The sequence below is a fragment of the Oncorhynchus tshawytscha genome, linkage group LG03 (genome assembly GCF_018296145.1).
Source record: "Oncorhynchus tshawytscha isolate Ot180627B linkage group LG03, Otsh_v2.0, whole genome shotgun sequence".
NCBI lineage: Eukaryota > Metazoa > Chordata > Actinopteri > Salmoniformes > Salmonidae > Oncorhynchus > Oncorhynchus tshawytscha.
In genome coordinates, this window is record NC_056431.1 from 24032622 (window position 1) to 24055549 (window position 22928).

The window sequence follows — 22928 nt, forward strand, 5'->3', positions numbered from 1 at the left end:
TATCAGCCGAACCTTGCATAACGCTGCCTCTGTGTCGCTCTGTGCAAAGTGAAGTAATTCAATTTATATCTGTGGGATAGTGGAATTTCCCTGTTGAAAAGAAACACTGCTTCACACACCCACATTTTGTGGGATTTGAGATTTTAAAGCACCGTCAACATCAGAGTGAAGAGGCATTTGTGTTTTATTTAAAAGTACTTCAAATACTATTTATCATAGATCTGGTTTTGGAAGGAGTACTGTTTTTTATTGAAACAGATTAAAACACAAGGGATTTCTTTTTCTGTCCATAGGAAAACAACTTTAAAATGTTGGTCAACATCTAACACAGTGCAACAGGGCTCTACCTATCAGCTGCAAGGGTATTTTATTCAAAGAGAGAATATAAGATTCTCAAATAAGTGGGACAGGAAGAGAGAGAATGCTCCCCCACGTGGCTTTCACTTGTCCAGTCATTTCCAATCAGTGATTGCCTCAAGGAAGGGAGAAATGAAGGATGCACTTTTGAAATATTTGAACAGGGCCTGAAAGAGAGAGAGAGAGTTCTCTCTTGATCCCAATTTTGTTATCTTGCCTCTCTAACCCTCCTGATTTGGTTCTCCCGTAGCGGCGAAGAAGTCCCAATGGCTGGAGAAAGAGGAAAAGGCCCGGCAGCTGAGGGAGAGCCAGCTGGACGAGCGGCGCAGGAAGCTGGAGGAGCAGCGGATCAAGACAGAGAAACGTCGCGCCGCCCTGGAGGAGAGGCAGAAACAGAAACTAGAGAAGAACAAGGTCGGTTGTGAGGGAGAAGGGTGAAGTACCCTTAGACGCTAATCTTAAGTCAGTTTAGCATTTTCCTCACTAACGGCAAAGGTTAGTATTGGGGGAGGGGCAGCTGATCCTAGATCTGTTACCTAGGGAAAACTTCACCCCAGAACGGGTGGTAACACTCCTCACAGCAAGCCAATATTAGAGCCCCGATGATCGTGGGCTCAATCCCCACGTTCGCCTTTCCTGCTTTCCCTTCTACTATCCCCAGCTCCCCCATCTATTTTCACACTGTCTCAATGAAGGTCGCAAAAATACTAAAAGAGTGGTGGAATTCCACCCGCCTTAACAAAACAAGAGAATACGGTGGGTGGGTAACAAGAAGAGAATGAGTCAGAGAATTATTAACTAGTGCTAACCTAGTATTTCTCTATGTTTGGTATGAAGGAGCGGTATAAGGCTGCCCTCCAGCGGTCCACGAAGAAGACCTGGGCTGAGATCCGCCAGCAGAGACTGTCCTGGGCCGGAGGCCTCGGCCAGAACTCCAGCCAGAGAGAAAGTGAGTACCTACCGCTGAAACAGGAACCCAGAACCAGAGCCCACCGACCCAGACATTGCCCGAAGCCTCTCCTTCCTTCAAAAGACAACTGCCTCGCCTACACACACTGGGCACTATCTTGCCGAGCCAAAAAACAGTTGTTTAATTTCTTTTCACATGGTCCTTCCCAGCACAGTTTCAGCAACAATGGTGGATGCGTTACCAGGCCAGTGCAGTACAGCTCGTTTTGGCTCGCTTCAGTAGTGTGAAAAAGGTACGACTGTGCAGACATTCACATTCTACCGAGCCATATTTTCACAGTCTTACGGTTGTTTTGCATTTCAAGTAAACCATAAATTAGGTCACTCACTTTACACTATATAGTCAGTTAGTGACAGTCAAACTTGAATTCCAGTTAAATCACTCTGAGATATCACACACACACACACACACACACACACACACACACACACACACACACACACACACACACACACACACACACACACACACACACACACACGACAGGTGGGTTGATGTCCCTATCAGCCCTTGCTGGGATGTGCTACACTACAGCAGTCTAATTTCCCTGTAGACGGAGGGAACATTGGCTTCATTCCGCAAGGAAATAGCTGGGTAATGACAAGGCTGAGGTGAAAATGAGATGTCCAGGCATGGTTGAGGTGTATATGTGTGTGTGTGGGGGGGGGGCTATTGTTTCATTCAGGGTCGTTAGCCCCTAGATACAGATAAAGTATTGGTCAACGTGATTCCGTTTGCTGGTACTTTAGAGCCTGCAGTTAGCGGGGCGTTATCAACCATCAACACACCTCAGAATAGTGGGCAATTCATGTTTCGCTAGCATTGATTCACGTCGCCAAATCCCCCTTCAAGTCAAATGGAGTCGGTAACAGCAATGTACTTGGTAAGAGATGTATGAAGCAGGGATGTCTCTCTCTTTCGCTCTCTCTCTTCCTGCTGTTCTCCACCCCATGCCAACTCTTATGGTCACAATGAACATAGACGTTGGCAAGACAGCCAAACAAATCTGGGACCCCCCAGCCTCCTCTTTCAGACCCAGTGCTGCCAAAGACCGAAAGGTAGAAAAAAAGAGGAAAAGACTGAACCGTAACAAGCGTTAACAAACAGGATACAGTGGACTACTGAGGATCCAATAGAGTTATTTAGGAAGAGGCAGCAGAATGCTATATTGGCCTGCAGAGAAAAGACCTCTCCCTGCCCATCTCTAACTACAACCCATATCTGACGAGGGACATTTAGGTCAGAGACAGAGACAACCAATTCCCCCATTAACATTAGACTGTACTGTCGTATGTCTAGTGGCATTTAATGAAGGGCACAATGTTCACTCCATTAGTCTCTGTTAAGAGGGTCTGGGGGGGGGATGGTGTTTAATCAGTGGGGGTTGTCTTAGTACTTCCCTCCACTAGGTGTCAGTTGTGTTACATGTGTGTCAGTTGTTGTTACATGTGTGTCAGTTGTGTTGACTGACGTTGGTATTCGTTTGTGTAGTACAACATGTTGTGGTAACAAAAACACTGTTACTACTTTGTGTACAGCAGAGCTCTGGTTTGGGACAATGATGGGACGTGTACTCTTTTACATTCTAACCATGTCATTGCAGGTTCGACATATGTGTTCACAGGCCATTGATAGTCAGTCGTTTTCAGTGTTTTGGTGTGACTGTTTGTGAAAACAGTCACACCAAAAGTGTATCCAAGTGTATCCATTTTGAATATGAACACCGAACTGAATGACGCATGGCCCAGTAGACTCAACACAATATTTCTTTAAATATATATATATTTTTTTAGTGGGTACAAAAAGCTGCGCTATTTCCCTCTACCATCAATTGTCTGTTTTCAGATTGTATTACATTTTTGGGGGGAGGCTCCTCGATGTATACTTTGACATGACACTTTGACAGTTAGAATTTATATTCTGTTTCCCGTCATCTCCATGTGGAAAGGAATGTAAAATAACACTGTCAGATGGGAAACGTTCAACACAAGAGATTTTATTATTTGGTTTCTTTATTGAATCAGAAATAGTTGCCCTCTGGAAATACACCGTTTTGGTATTTGGATGTTTGCTGTATGTATGTACGAGTGTGTGGGGGGGGGGGATTGATTTCACCGTGACACGTCCTGGAGGTCTCCCTCCCCTGTGTGAAACAGTGTGACCCACCATCTCTGTGGACTACTCTCTTGGCTTCGCAGGCAGATGCTCGGTGTCGGCGGTCAACCTGCCCAAACACGTGGACTCGGTTATAAACAAGAGACTCTCCAAGTCCTCCGCCACCCTCTGGACCTCCCCCAACAGAAGTAAGACACGTCAGGCCCCCTTTTCCGGGAACACCCACTTTTCATATCCGTTCCCTCACGTTTTTTTTTGTCCACCATTTTTTCCCCTCCCCACTGTCTCCAATCCAATCGCCTGTCTGTGTTCGATGGTTGACTACCGAATCATTTTCACCTTCCAAATTCAAATCCACCCTAGTTTTTTTTTTCTGTGGTTCATGGGTTATGGTTTTTCTCCCTCCCTCTGCATTCAGTCCCTGCATTTATATACTTCATACTTTGGTGTGAATATATGGGTTCATTTACGTTGTCTTCATATTTTATGTCCCACATTTTTTTGGTGTTATTGGGTTATTCATTTGCTGGTGATGGTCATTTCGTGCTCTTTGGTTTGTGTGTCAGCAGATGTTTTTTCACTCACTGGAAAGTCTTGGTCAATGTCTTGAATGGTGATGGTGATGATGATGAGGATGAATGGGTTTTCAGGCCTAGGCTAACCCAAAGTAAATACACCTTACTATGCGGAATCTAGTAACTCATATTCAGAGCTACTCACACAAGTCAGAGGTGTTTCAGTGCACCTAGAACACCACTGCGGGTACAGAGTTCTTTCATAAGTACATGTCTAAGTAGGTTGCAGTGTGCCAGTGTGAACACATAGGAACTTTCGTGTTTAGAATTTTAAAAAGTCGGCAACTAAAGGATGAGTCAGCGTTTTCAGAGAAAATGCATTCTGAAAACTCCACAGGAACACCTGTGATGCTTGAAAATAGATTAAGGCGACTCTGCTGAAAGCGTAACCCTCTCCCTCTTTTCCTCTCCTTCTCTGCCTCCTCTCCACCTACCCTGTCTTTCACGATCACTTCTCTCTTCTTCCCCTCTCTCGTCTCTTCCTCTCTGTCTCTACCCCTATTCTTTCTCCTCTACCCCCTGTTCTTTTGTCTCACTCATTGTCTATCAAAAGCTCACTCTCCTCTCTTTTTTTAAAACTTCAGTCGCTCGTCCACTTTCTCTCTCTCTCTCTCTCTCTCTCTCTCTCTCTCTTTCCCTCTCTGCTGGATAACCGTATTGTCCTTCGGGGCAGGTTTAATAGGGAAGTGGGACATGATTTGGTGCACCGTAAAAGACCCAGAGCAAACCTCTGCAGTGGACTTCTCTCCTCTCTCTCTTCCCTCTCCTCTTTATCTTCCCTGTCCTCTTTATCTTCCCTCTCCTCTCTCTTCCCTCTCCTCTCTCTCTTCCCTCTCCTCTCTCTTCCCTCGCCTCTCTCTTCCCTCTCCTCTCTCTTCCCTCGCCTCTCTCTCTTCCCTCTCCTCTCTCTTCCCTCTCCTCTCTCTCTTCCCTCTCCTCTCTCTCTTCCCTCTCCTCTCTCTCTTCCCTCTCCTCTCTCTCTTCCCTATCCTCTCTCTCTTCCCTCTCCTCAATGTCCATGTGCTGAACTGCTGCCTCGATAGCCAGAGGGGTTGTTGCTAGCTCTGGCAGTGCTTACTTTATACTGCTCTGGCATGCAGGTTGTGTTCTTCCTCCCTCTCATGTTATTATGCGTCTGGAAGTTTTCCAGTCGAACATGGAACCCACCATTTCCCCATAGAGCATAAGAATGGGGCGTAGGCCTGGGTTTGGTTTGACGCTTTATCTGGTGTGTGTGTTTACTAGAGACACAAGTGCTTATGCGGGTGAGGTATTGTCTTATTTGATCTGTCATTATAATATACAACCTGGGAAAGCTAACCCGAGAGCAAAGCTTAGCTCATTGTCGATATTTCGTATATAAAAAAAAAAAGAGAAGCAAAAGGCCTTTCTGTGACACTGTGATGAGAATGCCATATTGGATCATTACATTTGAGTCATTTACTAAAATGGGGTTTCAATAGTTATCAAACAGCTAGTGGGTAATAAGGTACATTTTAATACTGAGGTCGTCTGACGTGGCGAGACAGAAGTGGAGATATTCACGGTGGCTCTAAGAGACAAACCGGCTTTGAAAATGAAGCTGGTTTGCCCCTTAAGGCCAGCGTAGGACTTTGAATATATGTGATAAAATTGGTCGTGTTTTGTCCCCTCCCGCAGCCCGTAGCCTCCAGCTGAGCCCGTGGGAGAGCAGCATTGTGGACCGACTGATGACGCCCACCCTGTCCTTTCTGGCCCGTAGCCGCAGCGTCGCCAGCGTGCTCAGCAACGGTAAAGGCCGTAAGTAGTTATCACACTCTCACTGTGATAGATGAGACCTGCTATTGGCGAGGTTGTTTGTCATTTAGAACAGCATTCGTCCAACCTCTCCTCTTGGCCCCCAGCACTTCCATGTATTTGATCATTTGTTCCAGTCAGAGCTAGCACATCTGATTCCACTTGTCAACTAATCATCAAACCCTTGAATGAGCTTATGAACTACGATAATTCTGGACACGACACAATTGTGAAACGATTGCGGGGCACCGACAAGAGGTTTGAGAAACACTAATTTCGGGTATGTGAAGTGATTGCGTGAAAATGAATACCTTTGTTGCCTGTGCACTGCTTGCGTTTTCAGAGATGGGTGTCGTATTTATTTCTCTTCCTTCCTTCTCTTGCCTGCTCTCTATGTGCCTCTCCTTCCCTTCCCCTCCAGAGTCGCCCCTATGCCCTCGTTCGGCCTCGGCCAGCCCGCTGACGCTGTGTGCCCACCGGCCCCACCACCGCTGCTCCGACCGCTGGAGGGTGACGTCCAGCACGCCCGACATCACCCAGCGCCGACGCAACTCCACGCCGGTACGTCAACCATCCTTTTTTCTTTCCTTTCGTATTTTTCAATTTCATTGACTGGATAGAGAGGAGCGTAGATAGAGAGATACACATCGAAAGAGGGTCATAGACAGTGAAGGGCACAGACAGACCGGACTTGACCCCTGTTGCCTGCAGGCCTGCAGGGTCCGAAATCTGGAGCGCCGACTACTACCATCCCTTGCCGTTTAAACACAATAGAACACCGTTTGGCACTTTGAATAAGCTCGAATGTACTGTGTATCTTTTGGTTTGGAGAGAGAGATGTTTTTATCCACATTTATTACCTTTCTGATGGTTTGTGTCTCTGTCTCTCTGCAGATAGAGAAGAAAAAGAAAGAGAAGAAGGACAAGGAGCGGGAGAACGAAAAGGAGAAGAGTGCTCTCAGCAAAGACAAGGTGCTGAAGAAGAGACAGTCCTTACCCAGCATGAGACACAGACCGGACCCCAGGTAACCTGCTCTCACACGGAGCTACGGTATCTGCCTTTGGCACAGTACAGCACTAAACACCCTTTACACACTACTGAGCCGAACCAAGCCAAGCCCAGCTGTACTGTATTGGCCTGGTTACACATCCACCATAGTTGTTGAAAACCTGCTGGAAAGGACAACGTTTAAAGAACATATACAAGCCAGCACATCATATGTAGATTGGGTCGACATTATAGTGTGAATAGGGTATAAGACTAAGATTAGAGCTTAGAGTGTTTGCTAAGCTTAGGGATACAGTAAGAGACAAAGATAACCATGACTGTGAGTACAGATGGTAAAACCAGCGTGACTGTGCGTTTAAGTGAACTCAGGCTAAGACTTAAAAGCATGAGGCCCCCGAGCCGAAGGATATTTATCCAGCGCGTTAATCATAGCCGGCCGCGGGACATGGAAATGGATGGGGCTCACTGACAGATGGAGGGAAGAGAGAGAAAGAACGAGTGCTCTGACTTAACAAAAGGGTCGAGAGAGAGAGGAGAGAGGGGAGAGAGAGAGAGAGAGAGGGGAGAGAGAGAGAGATTACTGTTTATTGTATATTTCACTTTTGTATATTATCTACTTCACTTGCTTTGGCAATGTTAACATGTTTCCCATGCCAATAAAGCCCTTGGGATTGACTTGAGAGAGAGATGAGAATGCCAGATGCCTTAAGGAAGAGAAGTACACACACACACCACTCTGGTATAATGGGACTTTCCCCTCCGAGCGGCGACTATTACCCTGTCTACTGCTGGGAAACCATCCCATAATGCTCTGTCACAGACCACACAATGTTACACGTGTTAGGCTGTGTCGTGTCTGACCCTGCTACCTGGTGAGGTCATGTTTATTGACTGCTGTCTGAGACTTGAGGTTAGGGAGGCACATATGTAACAGAAACCATTTTAATAGTATTACTGCAGTGTTGGTATTAGTGCTAGTCTCCTTGCTTGATTGTGTATAGAGATGGACTATTTTTTCATCCCTAGGGCTGGATATGACTAAATGTTCGACTAACCTTTACTTACCTGTTGTTTGCTTATTATTATTTGCATATTTCTAATGATTTTTAATGATTTGTCCGACATACTGTTTGTATTCATGTCTAACATAATAGCTCTCTTAACCTCCCTCCCTCCAGTCCTAGTCCCTTATCCAGACAGCGGGCTGCCTCACCCGCCACTACTCCTAGAGCAAGACCTTCCTCCTCCTCTCCCAGCCCCGCTGCCTCCCCCAAACCCCCCTCTTCAGCCCGGGCTAGCCCCTCCACCCCCAAGGCCCGGCCCAAGAGGGCCAGGACCCCGGCCCGGGTGGACCATGGGCGCACCTCCTCCCCCGTTCCCCTGGAGAGGGCCAGGGAGACCCGCGGCCGTAGGTCAGCCACGCCCGAGGAGCCCAAACGCAAGAGTGAGTATGCAGTAGGTAGTTAGTACCCCCAGGTTGAGAGTGTAAGTAAAGTGTACTCCTCTTACAGGGATCACAACTGTGCAGGATCATTTTAAAAGGGCTTAATCAGCGTAACCACATTCACTTTAAGGGGGGTTGTATTGTTTATGTTGTTGGAATGAGTTCAGTTGTAACACTAGACGTGTAACTCTTGGCGAGCGTGAGACACTCCTTTTCATTTCAATGAAAAACGGGTAGAGGCAGTGCGGTTCGCGACAGGCTTGCGCTGCCTCAAATGACTCTGGTTCTATTTTCAAGATTTCTAAGTAGCTCACTTGATAAAGTGGTTCGCCCTCTGCTCGCGTTGCTCTTAAGTTAAGCTTCCAGTGTAGCAGGGAAACAACCCACTGCTTCTGCAATGCCCCAGTGTAGTTCCTGTGTTATATCACATTTTAAGCCAGTGACATTAAGCTCTGTGAATGGAAGTCCTGTCTTCTGTCTAGTTATGGTGTGGCTTGTAATGGTTTGAAAAATATGGACTCACTCACCCTAGATAATTTAGAATCTGATATATTTGTATGCACTTGGCACACAAGCCGTGAGAACACTATATACCCATATAATTCAGTACCTTTTCATTTCCCCCTGACACAAGTTGGATTTTTAGTGTGTCTGTTTTCTATAGGCCCTGCCACGGCTGGTTCATACTATGCTTCTTCAGTTCTTTGTGGTTTGGCTCAGTTGTTCCCATGGCTGAGAAGAGTGAACTTGAAACTCAAACTGGAAAAAGTGAATGTGTGCGCGTACGAGCGCGTGTCAGTGCACTGTAGCGCCGGTACAACCACGGGATGATTACCGGCGTGGTTAATTAGGCACGCCGACAATGCCAGCTCGTTAAGTGAGTTACACAGCTTCTCTGTCTTTCTCTCCTTCACACACAGCGAGGAATAGTAGAGGGGGTGCTAATTACTGAAAAATGCTATAATTACAAGTTTACAGAATCCAAAAATGGCCAACATTTCCATACTTTGCCACTGTTTGAATTAAGAACATCACAGCGTGGATCACATCAACCAAGAGGAATCTAGACCAGAGGTCTAGTGTAATTGTCTTAATATAATTACACAGTTTTATCAGAAGACGATAGTGTGAACAGTGATTTGTCTTTAGAAAACTCTTATTGTATTTTCCCATTCTCCTCTTTTCCTGCTCGATTCTCTCGCCAGGCTCCCCCGTTCCTTCAATCGTGGTATCCTCCGCTCTGGCCACGCCCCCTTCGCTGAGTACACCAATCACGACGGCCAGCACCGCTCCCGTTGAGGTCCCTCCTTCCGCCCAATCAAACCCCAGTGTCCCTGCATCGTCCCCAGCCCCAGCCTCCTCCTCAGCCAAGCCCATGGCGGGCACTAACAACCCAGAGGAGGCCGCCCGGATCCTGGCCGAGAAGAGGAGGCAGGCCCGAGAGCAGAGGGAGCGGGAGGAGCAGGAGAAACGCGAGCTGGAGGAGAGAGAGAAGTGAGAATCATATCATCCTCATGTACAGTACATAAACCCACACTGGAGAGAGCCACAGCAGTGTCTAGTCGGGTTGCAAAATTCCTGAAATTTCAGTTGGAGGATTCGACCGTTATCCTTTCTACTGTAAAGACAACCTATGTCTTACCAGCTTGAAGGGACAGGGTGGAAGTAACCATCGCAGCACATCACAATTTGAATAATTCCATGTGTAAAGCATCAACATATGGGGTACAATACAGTTCTCCACCGTGTCATATGCACGGCAGAATTAGACCACTCAGCGCTGTCTATGATACAGTATGTGTGGTGCTCGTAGTACCCCCCCCGGAGGTGTGGAGCTGTTGACATTTGTGTAACGGCTTAAGTTGCCCCCCCTCCGCTCAGGTTTATGAGCTAAAAAGGATTTCACCTGTCAGCCTATTGTAGCACGTTGACCATAGTTACTATGTGACCACTGGGTATTTATGTCGTGACAGCTGTCAGGCTGGGCAACGGGCTCCTTTTGCTCTCTGTTCCTCTCCATTTTATCAGCAGGCAACTATTTCCTTACAAAATAGTTTCATTTCCTGATTGTGTTGAACTTTTTATTTTCCTGACACAGCTATTGCCAATGTAATACAAAGACAAAGATTCACTCTTTAAGCTAGAGCACATGGTAACTGATTTATTCTAAATCTAAAGTATTCAGAACCGTTGACTTTTTCCACATTTTGTTAGGTTTCAGCCTTATTCTAAAATAGATTAAAAATTGTTTTTTCCCCCTCATCAATCTACAGACAATACCCCATAATGACAAAGCAAAAACATTTTTTTTGTTGTTGCTAATTTATAAAAAACATTTTTTTTAAATATCACATTTACATAAGTATTCAGACCCTTTACTCAATACTTTGTTGAAGCACCTTTGGCAGCGATTACAGCCTTGAGTCTTCTTGGGTATGATGCTACAATCTTCACATGTATGTATTTGGGGAGTTTCTCCCATTCTTCTCTGCAGATCCTCTCAAGCCACTCCTGCATTGACTTGGCTGTGTGCTTAGGGTTGTTGTCCTGTTGGAAGGTGAACCTTCGTCCCAGTCTGAGGTCCTGAGTGCTCTGGAGCAGGTTTACAGTGCCTTGCGAAAGTATTCGGCCCCCTTGAACTTTGCGACCTTTTGCCACATTTCAGGCTTCAAACATAAAGATATAAAACTGTATTTTTTTGTGAAGAATCAACAACAAGTGGGACACAATCATGAAGTGGAACGACATTTATTGGATATTTCAAACTTTTTTAACAAATCAAAACCTGAAAAATTGGGCGTGCAAAATTATTCAGCCCCTTTACTTTCAGTGCAGCAAACTCTCTCCAGAAGTTCAGTGAGGATCTCTGAATGATCCAATGTTGACCTAAATGACTAATGATGATAAATACAATCCACCTGTGTGTAATCAAGTCTCCGTATAAATGCACCTGCACTGTGATAGTCTCAGAGGTCCGTTAAAAGCGCAGAGAGCATCATGAAGAACAAGGAACACACCAGGCAGGTCCGAGATACTGTTGTGAAGAAGTTTAAAGCCGGATTTGGATACAAAAAAGATTTCCCAAGCTTTAAACATCCCAAGGAGCACTGTGCAAGCGATAATATTGAAATGGAAGGAGTATCAGACCACTGCAAATCTACCAAGACCTGGCCGTCCCTCTAAACTTTCAGCTCATACAAGGAGAAGACTGATCAGAGATGCAGCCAAGAGGCCCATGATCACTCTGGATGAACTGCAGAGATCTACAGCTGAGGTGGGAGACTCTGTCCATAGGACAACAATCAGTCGTATATTGCACAAATCTAGCCTTTATGGAAGAGTGGCAAGAAGAAAGCCATTTCTTAAAGATATCCATAAAAAGTGTCTTTTAAAGTTTGCCACAAGCCACTTGGGAGACACACCAAACATGTGGAAGAAGGTGCTCTGGTCAGATGAAACCAAAATTGAACTTTTTGGCAACAATGCAAAACGTTATGTTTGGCGTAAAAGCAACACAGCTCATCACCCTGAACACACCATCCCCACTGTCAAACATTGTGGTGGCAGCATCATGGTTTGGGTCTGCTTTTCTTCAGCAGGGACAGGGAAGATGGTTCAAATTGATGGGAAGATGGATGGAGCCAAATACAGGACCATTCTGGAAGAAAACCTGATGGAGTCTGCAAAAGACCTGAGACTGGGACGGAGATTTGTCTTCCAACAAGACAATGATCCAAAACATAAAGCAAAATCTACAATGGAATGGTTCAAAAATAAACATATCCAGGTGTTAGAATGGCCAAGTCAAAGTCCAGACCTGAATCCAATCGAGAATCTGTGGAAAGAACTGAAAACTGCTGTTCACAAATGCTCTCCATCCAACCTCACTGAGCTCGAGCTGTTTTGCAAGGAGGAATGGGAAAAAATTTCAGTCTCTCGATGTGCAAAACTGATAGAGACATACCCCAAGCGACTTACAGCTGTAATCGCAGCAAAAGGTGGCGCTACAAAGTATTAACTTAAGGGGGCTGAATAATTTTGCACGCCCAATTTTTCAGTTTTTGATTTGTTAAAAAAGTTTGAAATATCCAATAAATGTCGTTCCACTTCATGATTGTGTCCCACTTGTTGTTGATTCTTCACAAAAAAATACAGTTTTATATCTTTATGTTTGAAGCCTGAAATGTGGCAAAAGGTCGCAAAGTTCAAGGGGGCCGAATACTTTCGCAAGGCACTGTATATCAAGGATCTCTCTGTACTTTGCTCCGTTCATCTTTGCCTTGATCCTGACTAGTCTCCCATTCCTTGCCACGGAAAAACATCCCCACAGCATCATGCTGCCACCACCATGCTTCACCGTAGGGATGGGGCCAGGTTTCATCCAGACGTGACGCTTGCCATTCAGGCCAAAGAGTTCAATCTTGGTTTCATCAGACCAGAGAATCTTGTTTCTCATGGTCAGAGTCTGTAGGTGCCTTTTGGCAAACTCCAAGCAGGCTGTCACGTGCCTTTTACTGAGGAGTGGCTTCCGTTTGGCCACTCTACCATAAAGGCCTGATTGGTGGAGTGTTGCAGAGATGGTTGTCCTTCTGGAAGGTTCTCCCATCTCCACAGAGGAACTCTATAGCTCTGTCAGAGTGACCATCGGGTTCTTGGTCACCTCCCTGACCAAGACCCTTCTCCCGCGATTGCTCAGTTAAGCCGGGCGGCCAACTCTAGGAAGAGTGTTGGTTGTTCCAAACTTCTTCCATTCAAGAATAATGGAGGCCACTGTGTTCTTGGGGACCGTCAATGCTGCAAAATGTTTTGGTACCCTTCCCCAGATCTGTGCCTCGACACAATCCTGTCTCTGAGCTCTACGGACAATTTCTTTGACCTCATGGCTTGGTTTTAGCTCTGACATGCACTGTCAACTGTGGGACCTTATATAGACAGGTGTGTGCCTTTCCAAACCACAGCAAGTTGTAGAAACATCTAAGGATGATGGAAACAGGATGCACCTGAGCTCAATTTCGAGTCTCATAGCAAAGGGTCTGAATACTTTTTTTTTGATACAGTTGCAAAAATGTCTAAAAACCTGTTTTCGCTTTGTCATTCTGGGGTATTGTGTGTAGATTGATGAGGATTTAGTTTAAAAAAAAAAACATTTTAGAATAAGGCTGTAACATAACAAAATGTGGGAAAAGTCATGCTTTCCGAAGGCACTGCACATTTGTAAATAAGCCTATGCTTTGATTGGTAGACTGGTTGGATAGAGTGCCCCTGGCGATACATTATAGGTTGTATTGCTCGCTAGACTCATGGCGACACAGCAAAGGCGGGGAGGAGACTGCTTTATAGGTAGGATTGCTAAATGCTTGTCGCCCTTGGCTCAGGGTCCTGCGAGAGGAGCGTAAGCTGCGGGAGGCAGAGGAGAGCCAGCACAGAGAGGAGGAGGCGCGCCTCATGGCTGAGGAGCAGCGCCTGAGAGACGAGGCCCAGCGTGTGGATGAGGAGAAGGAGGCGCAGGAGAGAGCCAGGGCAGAGCAGGAGGAGAATGAGCGCCTACAAAAACAGGTGAATAAGCACCCCCAACTGCCAGCAGATAGAGAGGGCTAGGTCTACACACACAGAGGGGGCTAGGTCTACACACACAGAGGGGGCTAGGTCTACACACACACAGAGGGGGCTAGGTCTACACACACGGAGGGGGCTAGGTCTACACACACGGAGGGGGCTAGTCTATACACACGGAGGGGGCTAGTCTATACACACGGAGGGGGCTAGTCTATACACACGGAGGGGGCTAGTCTATACACACGGAGGGGGCTAGTCTATACACACGAAGGGGGCTAGTCTAAACACACAGAGGGGGCTAGTCTATACACACGAAGGGGGCTAGTCTAAACACACAGAGGGGGCTAGTCTATATACACGAAGGGGGCTAGTCTATACACACGGAGGGGCTGTGTCTGTCCATCTGTCTGTCCGTCTGCTTTGTGACAGAGAGCCTTCTGTAACCCTGTCTGTCCCATATCACTACTTTAGCCAAGTTTGTCATCTACCTGACCTCATTTGATAAGACATATCTCATAACCAACCTTGTTTCGTATATTTGTTCAAATCAATTTCAACCAATGTGATTTGTCGTTAGCGTCGGTCAATATTTTCCCAATGGCTACAGACATTGAACTGGCACATTGAATGGCCCCTTTCACTCTTGGGAGATCAGCAGAAAAGGCCTGAGTCTGTTTGACTCCCCGACAACTTCCCGTGTTTACCATTGGTTTCACCACCGTTGCTCAGGAGCAGTCGAGGTCCAGGATCCCGACGAACAGATGTCAGTCAGTGAGCCGGAAAACACTGTGATTCACAGAAGTGTTTGTTTGAAGGTGTCAACATGGACTGAGTGATAAGAGATAGGAGCTGCCCCTGGGTTTGTGTGGTTTCTGTCCCTGTCTACGTGGTGCTTTTCTCTGGCTGCGAACCTTTGATACCCTCTAGTGCGCTGTCAGTGAAGTGTCAACACTAGAATGGACATTGGTTTTCCCAGCAGTGTGACTGAAAGGGCCGTCATCTTAGTCAATAATATAATGTATCTCTATGGTAACCCTTACGGATTTCACATGAATCTCACATGTGGTCCCATGTGAAGTGTTTCCCCCCCCCCCAAAAAAGCGTTTTCATGTGATCCCGCGTGATTTTATGTGAAGTTAATGCGATAACATGTGACAACACGTAAAGCAACACGTGATAACATGAAACCACGCCCGCGGAAGCACATGTGTCCCAAAAACACATGTGAAATGATTTTTTCTTTTATTTTTCTCTATAAGGGAAGGGCATACCACATTGTAATCTGTATGCTTTCCAGAGAGAGGAGGCTGAGGCTAAGGCCAAGGAGGAGGCCGAGAAACAGCGCCTGGACAGAGAGAAACACTTCCTGAAGGAGGAGCAGGAGAGACTGGAGAGGAAGAAGGTAAGAAAAGGTCCAGGCATTCATTCTACTACATGAGTATACCCCACCAGCGTCCTCTCTACCCTGGTACCCATATCTGTGTGTATAGCCAACTCCTATCGAATTCCAGCCATTGTCACGCCAAACAGACTGTTTCTGCACTATTGCCATCTTATAGAATTGTCCTGCCAAACAGACTGGCACCGAAACAGACTTGCAGACTACTGTATTTCTTCTGTACTGTACATATTCCAAAAGGCACAGAGGGAAATGTTTACATTACAGTAAGCACACACAGGGCCTTATTCAATCAAAACTGTTATTATTGCGGGATCAGTCAAAAGTCACATTGTTCCAGTAGCAACAGGGAAGCATGCTTGATTTAGCTTCTGGTTACATTTCTTTTTGTTTCACTAGTTAGACAAGGATTTGTTGAACATAATATCAACTCTCATTATTCTGTCACCAAAAAGAATGATGCTGGCTTCTCCTGGCTACTTGTTTTGATTTAATATGGCTTACAGTCTCTGTTTGTTTGAGCGGAAGATTATATACTAGGTCCAAGACCTCAGGCTATATATAAACAGTTATGGTGGAGAGTGAGTCTTAACTGGCCCAGTTCAGTGTGCGGTCCAGGGTTATGTGTTCTGCCCGCACCTGGCGTTCACTCGCAGTCGGACCATGCTGCAACTCTCTGAGTCTGCTCTCTCTCACTCACCCTCTCTTTCCGTCTGTCTCTTGTCCACCTTCGTCCCTCACTCTCCTATTCTCCCCCCTTCGGTCCTCTCGCTCTCTCTCTCTCTCCCCGCCTCTCCCTCGGCCCATGCAGCTCAGCTGGCCGAAGCAGCTCCACATTGTGTGTTGAGCCAGGCTCTAGTGGTGTTTACTGCACAAGAACAGTATGTCCTCTACCCAAACCCCTGCTGAGTCACACGCCTCTGCACACTGGTCCACAGCTGCTGTTACATACCTGACTGAGTATGGATTCTATGGATCACGCACACCGGTGGAGGCTGCTGAGGGGAGGACAGCTCATAATAATGGCTGGAACGGAACACATGGAATGGCATCAGTTGTACAACTGACTCGGTATCCCTTTTGATGTATTTGATACCCTTCCACTTATTCCGCTCCAGCCATTACCATGAACCCGTCCTCCCCAATTAAGGTGCCACCAACCTCCTGTGACACACATGGATCACCTAATCTTCCACTTTACCAATAGCATGTATCACAACTCAACATCAGAGCTGCCTCAAATCTAGGATATCTGAATGTTTTACTTGATTTATGGCAGCTAGCTCTTCTCTTAGCATCATGGCTATCTTGCATTCAGCTAGGCCATCATTGTAAATAAAAATTTGTTCTTAACGGACTTGCCTGGTTAATTAAATAAAGGTTAAATAAAAATGAATATCTTGTACCAGGTAGGATTTTGTTTAGCTGTTCGGTGCCAACAAGGAGTCCATTGAGGTTAAGTTACTGCACAGTTACTGTATTACTGGATTCAACCCATGGGAACTGAGCACTTAATCTGCATCCGCCATCTTGTTAACATTCTTAGTCTTTTCCCTCTCTCTGACCGTTGTTGTCGTTGTGCCTTCTTCCTTAGCGTCTCGAGCAGATCATGAAGAGGACGCGCAAGACAGACGGCGGGGAAAAGGTATGTTTGTTGTGAAGGCACAATGGCAATGCACTTCACTCGATTTAAAATACATGTAACACGTGATACTTTATCTCTGTATAGAAAGACACCAAGTCCCCACCTCCCTCTCAAGTCAATGGCAAAGCGGCCGAGAGCAGCAAAGGTAAGCAGAAAATGAAAAGCAGTGTAAACGGCGGCCATCTTTGTTCATTATATTGCTCGTGTTCAGGAAATCGATGTTTGGACTCAGAGTCAAACAATTCATTAATCCTGAAAGGAAATGTATTGTAAGTGAATTGGGCTCCAGAGTGGTGCAGCGGTCTAAGGCACTGCGTCACTACAGACACTGGTTCGAATCCAGGCTGTATCACGCACGTTTGTCCGGTGTAGGCCGTCATTGTAAATAAGAATTTGTTCTTAACCGATTTGCCTAGTTAAATAAAAACATCATGATTTAGATTAATTCATCAATGATATCCGCGGGGAACGGATTCAAATATCAGTGGGCTGTGTCCCTGGTCCTTTTCCAGCCTGTTTCACTGCCACATTAATGGAGAAGTTCAGCTCTAGATACTGACTTGTTTATTAAACTAATTAAATCTCACTGGGCACAGACGTCAATTCAACGTCTATTCCACGTTGATTCAACCAGTGTGTGCCCAGTGGGATAATATGGCTTCTTTGATTGGATGGCTGTATCAGTCTTAATGTTAACTTTGACATTCGTTCACTCAAAATGATAATGCAAATCCCCATGATTTAGGCCAAATTCCAAGTTACACACCCATAAATTAAAGAAGGATTTGTTTTGCTTACATTTAGGCCCGATATAGAAATAAAAGAAGTAGCTCACCGATCTATTCCCTTCCTCTTCCTATATAATAGGAATATTGTTGATTAGAATGCAGGGACTGAACTTCTACCTTTTCCCCCTCTCAGTTTAGCTTCAGTACTTTGTCAAGTCAAGTTTATCTAACCCGTTTGTAAGTACCAAAATACACGTTTCGTAAGAGCTCTCAAACAATAAAACAATAAAACAACATGCACAGTCAAAAACAGCACAATTATCTAATTAGACTAGGCTAAAAGCATGAATCAAATAAATATAGGGTGCTGCTAGTAAAGTGCGATAGTTACGGACAAAATGGATCAAAAGGGTCCTCTCTCCTGTTACGTAGAATGTTGGTCTTTGTTTCATCGCCATCTGCATTGTGTTCCCTTCTCATATGAAGAGTATTTAATACCATTGTTAGAATCCCAGCCTCACTACTTTCATTTAGGACAGTATAACCCATGTGTGTGCTTATTGTTTGCAGTCCAAACCCAGTCTGGGGGATTTTCAGTTTATGGGGATATTTTATGGCAATGCATTGCATTGCAGGGTTGGATTAGTGACTGTAAATGGACAACTCACCACATTCAATTCAGTTTTCTTCTAACATAAAAGACACAATAAATACAACCCCCATCCCCATTTGACCAGAGACACACGCACATACACACGTACGCACATAACATTGACAGATGAGAAGGATGAGTAGGGGGAGAATAGGGGATTTGGGTCCATGTGGCCAGGATTCCAGCATGGTGGAAACCATTTCTGGAGGCACTGATGTGGTTGGGAGTCCAGGCAAGTCGGGTGGCGTTGCTCCTCTCCAATCAGGCCTTTGGACATACTCACACAAACACACACACACACACACAGCGGCAGTATGTAATCATGAATCCAGCGCTGGTTGGATCCCTCCTGCATATTGAGTTCTGTCTGTGCTTGCTTCAGGGTGGCCCGGAGAACTGAGTGTGTGTTTTACAGTGGATTTTATTTGTTTCCGCAGCCTCTGCTGATTACCAGCCAAGCCCAGAGATCAACAAGAATACAGAGAACGACCATAGTGGTGAGAGAGACAGGTAAAGGTTCAACAACCATGTCCTCTATTTCCTCTTGTGTTAGAAATGTAAAACAGCGAGCCGTGTACTATTGTTATAACAAGACCACCATGTGCTCTAGAAAAGAAGCAAACCAGAAACCAGCAGTATTGGATGCCTTCTAATCAAGACTTGTGCTGATTTTGTATAGTTTCAAACCACAAAAGAAAACAGAGAGCCTCAATACATAGGCCTACAGTAGAAGAGTAGAGATATGGTTTATTTATCTATTGAAATATGTTGTTTGTTTGTGAGGGATAGTGTAATTCAAGGTTTGAGGACTTCAGTTCCGTGATGTCAAACGTTATGAATGTTGCAGATAGATAGAATGGCGACAGCTCTATATCTATCTATCTGACAATCATTTCTGTTCTACACATTTGTAGACATTTCTATCTACGTTATATCTACAGTATAATGTTACATCTTCCTGAACAGGTCCGAGGGGAAAATCTGCAACTGAACCCCTTGGGGCCGTAGTCCTTTTGATCTGTAACTATGTTTCACCCTCCCTCCCACCGTAACCATCTCCCTCCCACAGCTCCATGGTCCATGTGGTCAACGGTGTCCAGCCAGCCAGTCACGAGAATGGCCTGCCTAGCAAGGGGGACAACGCACACTTTGAGGAGATCATCCAGCTAGCCAATCAAGGCAACAGCAGCAATGGGGGGCGGGAGAAATCAGAGAGCGACATGCCCACTGAGCCAATCCTGGCCTTTGAAAGTGAGGAGCCCTTCCTGAAAAAAGTGGGCCCCATGAAGCCTCAGCATGTCGCAGGTACATTGACAGAGGGAGAGAGAGGGCACTCCAAGGGCCAGATTATGTTTAGTCTTGGACTGAAATGCATTTGAATAGAGAATCTCCATTGAACATGCTTTTCAGTCTAAGACCAGGCTTAATCTGTGTCTTGGAATCTGTGTCTTGGAAACTGCTCTCAAATGACAACTTAACCTAATAATATTATATCAGCTCTGCCAATATTTGCAGGGATCCAAGCAAGGAATCGTATCTCAGTGTCCTCAACCTCCGAAGACTTTGAAAGATTTTTTTTTTTACGGTGTTCTTAACTATAGATTAAGCTGGGGTTCAATTACAGCAGTAATGGTCTCGCATGGTCTCGCATCTACTCTGGCGGTTGACTTCTCACATTAGGGCCAGGGTTCACAACGTGCCATAAAGCGGAACCATGGGTTCGTAGTGTTGTCCTTGGCAATGAAGAGCCATCCGACTGAGTAGGTCAGTTTAGTGCCGTCTCAGTTGCAATTCGTCACCCGTGCGTACGTGAGTGTCCCTAGGGAAAGAGAGGGGGAGAGAAAGGGAGGTAGAGGGTGACAGAGGGAATCCTCCAGCCCCCAGAGGGCCTAAGGGGACACAGAGGGGAGGAGGGGGAGTGAGGTATCTTAATACCGACGGCTTTCGCTCCCGGAGCTCCGGTTGCTGCACTCAACACCCAGTGTTGAATTCCATGAGTGTTGGGGAGCTAGCTAGCTGCCAGGGATGGAAACAGAACCCCGGGCCAGTTATGTACCCCCATCCCCCACCCCCCCGCGGCGTGGTCAGCATTACTGCCCCTCCCCTTAGGACTAAGTCCCCACCTGCCAGCCTGCCAGCAGGTCATAAATTATATCCAAAGCTAACAGAAGAGGGTCACCCAGCTGCAGAGCTTCAGCCACACGAGCTCCAACAATATGAACCACTTTAATCAGAGTGAATTCACTCTGCCACTCACACTGCCTTCAAGTCACAGTCTCAGTCTTTCACAAGTTAACATCACATTTCTAATCTGCCCTGTCTGCATACCCCGCTCTCTCTTACCATGATGACTTGGAGGGGTTATTTGGTTAATGGCCGTGGGGCTGGGGGTTTGTGACTGGGGAGATTAATGCATCGACGCTGATTGAATGTTACGATGTAATTCCATAGATTGGCAATCGGGGACATGTTTATTTCTAAACATACCTCCGGGGGCTAATTCAAATGGCGATACTCGTGAGCTATTGTGGTGGACCGTTTAGCAGCCTGACAGGTGCCTCTGTCAATCTATTGCTACTGTTAGCGTCAATCACGCTGTGTTTATCACACTCGTAGCGCTAGCTAGCTATCACTCACTCACATGATGGGCGACTGAATGTTCGTTGATGGTATGCCATTAAAAGGAGTCAGGATTCTGTCTGGAGCATCTGCTGCTTGGTTTGATTAGGCTCTTCATTTCCCTATAAAAACACGCCTATAAAGCCTTATGGGTTCATGCCCTGCGTGACATGCACTCAGGACCTTTTCAAATGTAGTATTGTAGCCAGGTCAAGGGTTTATACGCCTTGTCATTAGCAGGGTCAGTGAGGGTGGGTCCTCCTCACACATTTACAAATGCTCAAATTGGCGACCATTTTGGCACACCATTCAGATGGCGCATTCAGAACGGCTCAAAATGGACACCGTTTTGGATCGCTGGTGTTTTTCCCTTGTTGTGTGGCGTATCACTGTGTTGAAACTGACCCTCATCTTGTCCTCTCCGTCTATTATCTCTCCAGAGGTCCTGTGAGGTGTGCCACTCACGAAGGCAATTCTTAGGCCCCCCCACCTTCCCGAACCCAGCCTGCGCTCGTATGGGTAGAGAGCCCCTTTCTTCCCAAATGGGCACTTTCCCTATGACATGTGCCAAACCAATCACAGACTGCTTTCTAGGCCCCAAAAAAACAAACTTTGCCTGGGAAAAGGGCCGAAGAAGATGAAGAAGCAAAAAAAGACACAAGCAAAATACAAAACAGGACATGACATCATCACCACCCGACAGGGTGCATCAGTGTTACCATTTGTAGATGGTAGAAGAGATCACAGCACCAATTCTTCCATTCTTCCAACAGTATCGTCCATGGTAGATTTCACCAGTCCTGAGGGGGAAAAAAATACACATTTGACACTAATGAGTAATTATTATTATTATAATGATTATTATGAGTTGAAAGAGAAATGAGTTGGCTTTTTTGTTTCTAATGTTTAGTTTATTTAAGTTGAAGAGAAATGTAAAGACTAGGTACAATTTTATGTGAATAATGTAAATGAAAACATGAGCGTTGGACTAAAGGAGGGAGGGGTCTGTGGAATAGTGTTTGAATTTATGAAAAGGAAACCCAATGTTTACTTAACTCCTGCCTTTCAAGGTTTGCCCAGTAACTAATATGTATTGAAAACATAATATCGCCTCTGTAAACATTTTTTTGTAAATGTTCTGTAAATGGAGCTTCCCTGCAAATAGGTCTCCAAAATACCGAAGAAGACGTTTGACAACATTTTGACAATGTAAGAATTACGTTGTTGCAGCACAGCTGTCTCCAAGGAGTCCTGTGTCGACAGGTTATCTGTTTTAGCCGTTCCACTCCTCAATTATGATTGATTGTACTCTGAAGTGAATATAGAAATGAACAAGGATCAGTTGAACGAAAAACAGCACGCACATGGGTACTCCGGATTCAGTGATCCATTCAGTTCAATCAGTGTTGAAACAGAATGTACACAAGGGCATCCCATCCCACCATCTAAAAAAAGTCACCGTGCAGTTGAGTTTCTTTCTAAACCTGAGCAAGAAGCATGATACGTTGCCTCCTCCATTGAGATTCCACAGATTCGAATGCGTTTGAAAATGAAATGCTGGTGTGTGTATATGCTATAAATATATTGTGTTGTGTGTTAAAGGGTCAGAGGGAGTATCGGAGTCTTATTAAAGAGGAAATTGTTGTCCAGTTGTCTGTGGTTTAGTTTTCCTTCGTTTGTTGGCTGAGATTTGGAATGACACTTGAAACCAGCAAAAAGACGACAAAGAAAACGCTATTGTTACAAAACTGGCGAGACCAGGCTGAAGAGACAGACACACTGTAGAGTATGTTGAGGTTGAATGTGCTCATTGATTCTCTCAATGGCCGTCACTTATCAGAAACCGACAAATCGGACATAGTGCACAACGTTTCACTAAGTAGTACAGTTAGGAAATATTTCCCCCTTTTAAGCTGGCTTTCAAAGTCCAATGCCAACTCATTTAGACACACTGTTGACAGCCTGAGCAACAAAATACAATGCCACACAACCACCAGAAAACCAGATCTGGAGATGGTTGAGAGAGAGAGAGAGAGAGAGGCTGTCTTTTAGGGGGGGGTACAGTGACTTAGCTCAGCTGTTC

General features: G+C 45.6%; 1 protein-coding gene across 7 annotated transcripts in view; it reads left to right on the forward strand.

The window, feature by feature from the left end:
- LOC112246613 (MAP7 domain-containing protein 1-like) overlaps positions 1-22497 on the forward strand; it is a 64155-nt gene extending 41658 nt beyond the window's left edge. For 3 of the 7 annotated variants that reach the window (XM_024415049.2, XM_024415051.2, XM_024415057.2), the window contains 15 exons: positions 608-771; positions 1195-1306; positions 3526-3630; positions 5677-5796; positions 6215-6354; positions 6688-6818; positions 7981-8246; positions 9452-9740; positions 13622-13802; positions 15100-15204; positions 16796-16846; positions 16931-16991; positions 18664-18736; positions 19296-19531; positions 21286-22497. In XM_024415049.2, the coding sequence (XP_024270817.1) occupies positions 608-771; positions 1195-1306; positions 3526-3630; positions 5677-5796; positions 6215-6354; positions 6688-6818; positions 7981-8246; positions 9452-9740; positions 13622-13802; positions 15100-15204; positions 16796-16846; positions 16931-16991; positions 18664-18736; positions 19296-19531; positions 21286-21296 (2045 nt within the window). In that variant the 3' untranslated portion in view covers positions 21297-22497. The remainder of the gene's footprint in view (positions 1-607; positions 772-1194; positions 1307-3525; positions 3631-5676; positions 5797-6214; positions 6355-6687; positions 6819-7980; positions 8247-9451; positions 9741-13621; positions 13803-15099; positions 15205-16795; positions 16847-16930; positions 16992-18663; positions 18737-19295; positions 19532-21285) is intronic. The other 4 variants (XM_024415054.2, XM_024415055.2, XM_024415050.2 and 1 more) reach the window with 3 other exon arrangements.
- Positions 22498-22928: the final 431 nt, after the last annotated feature.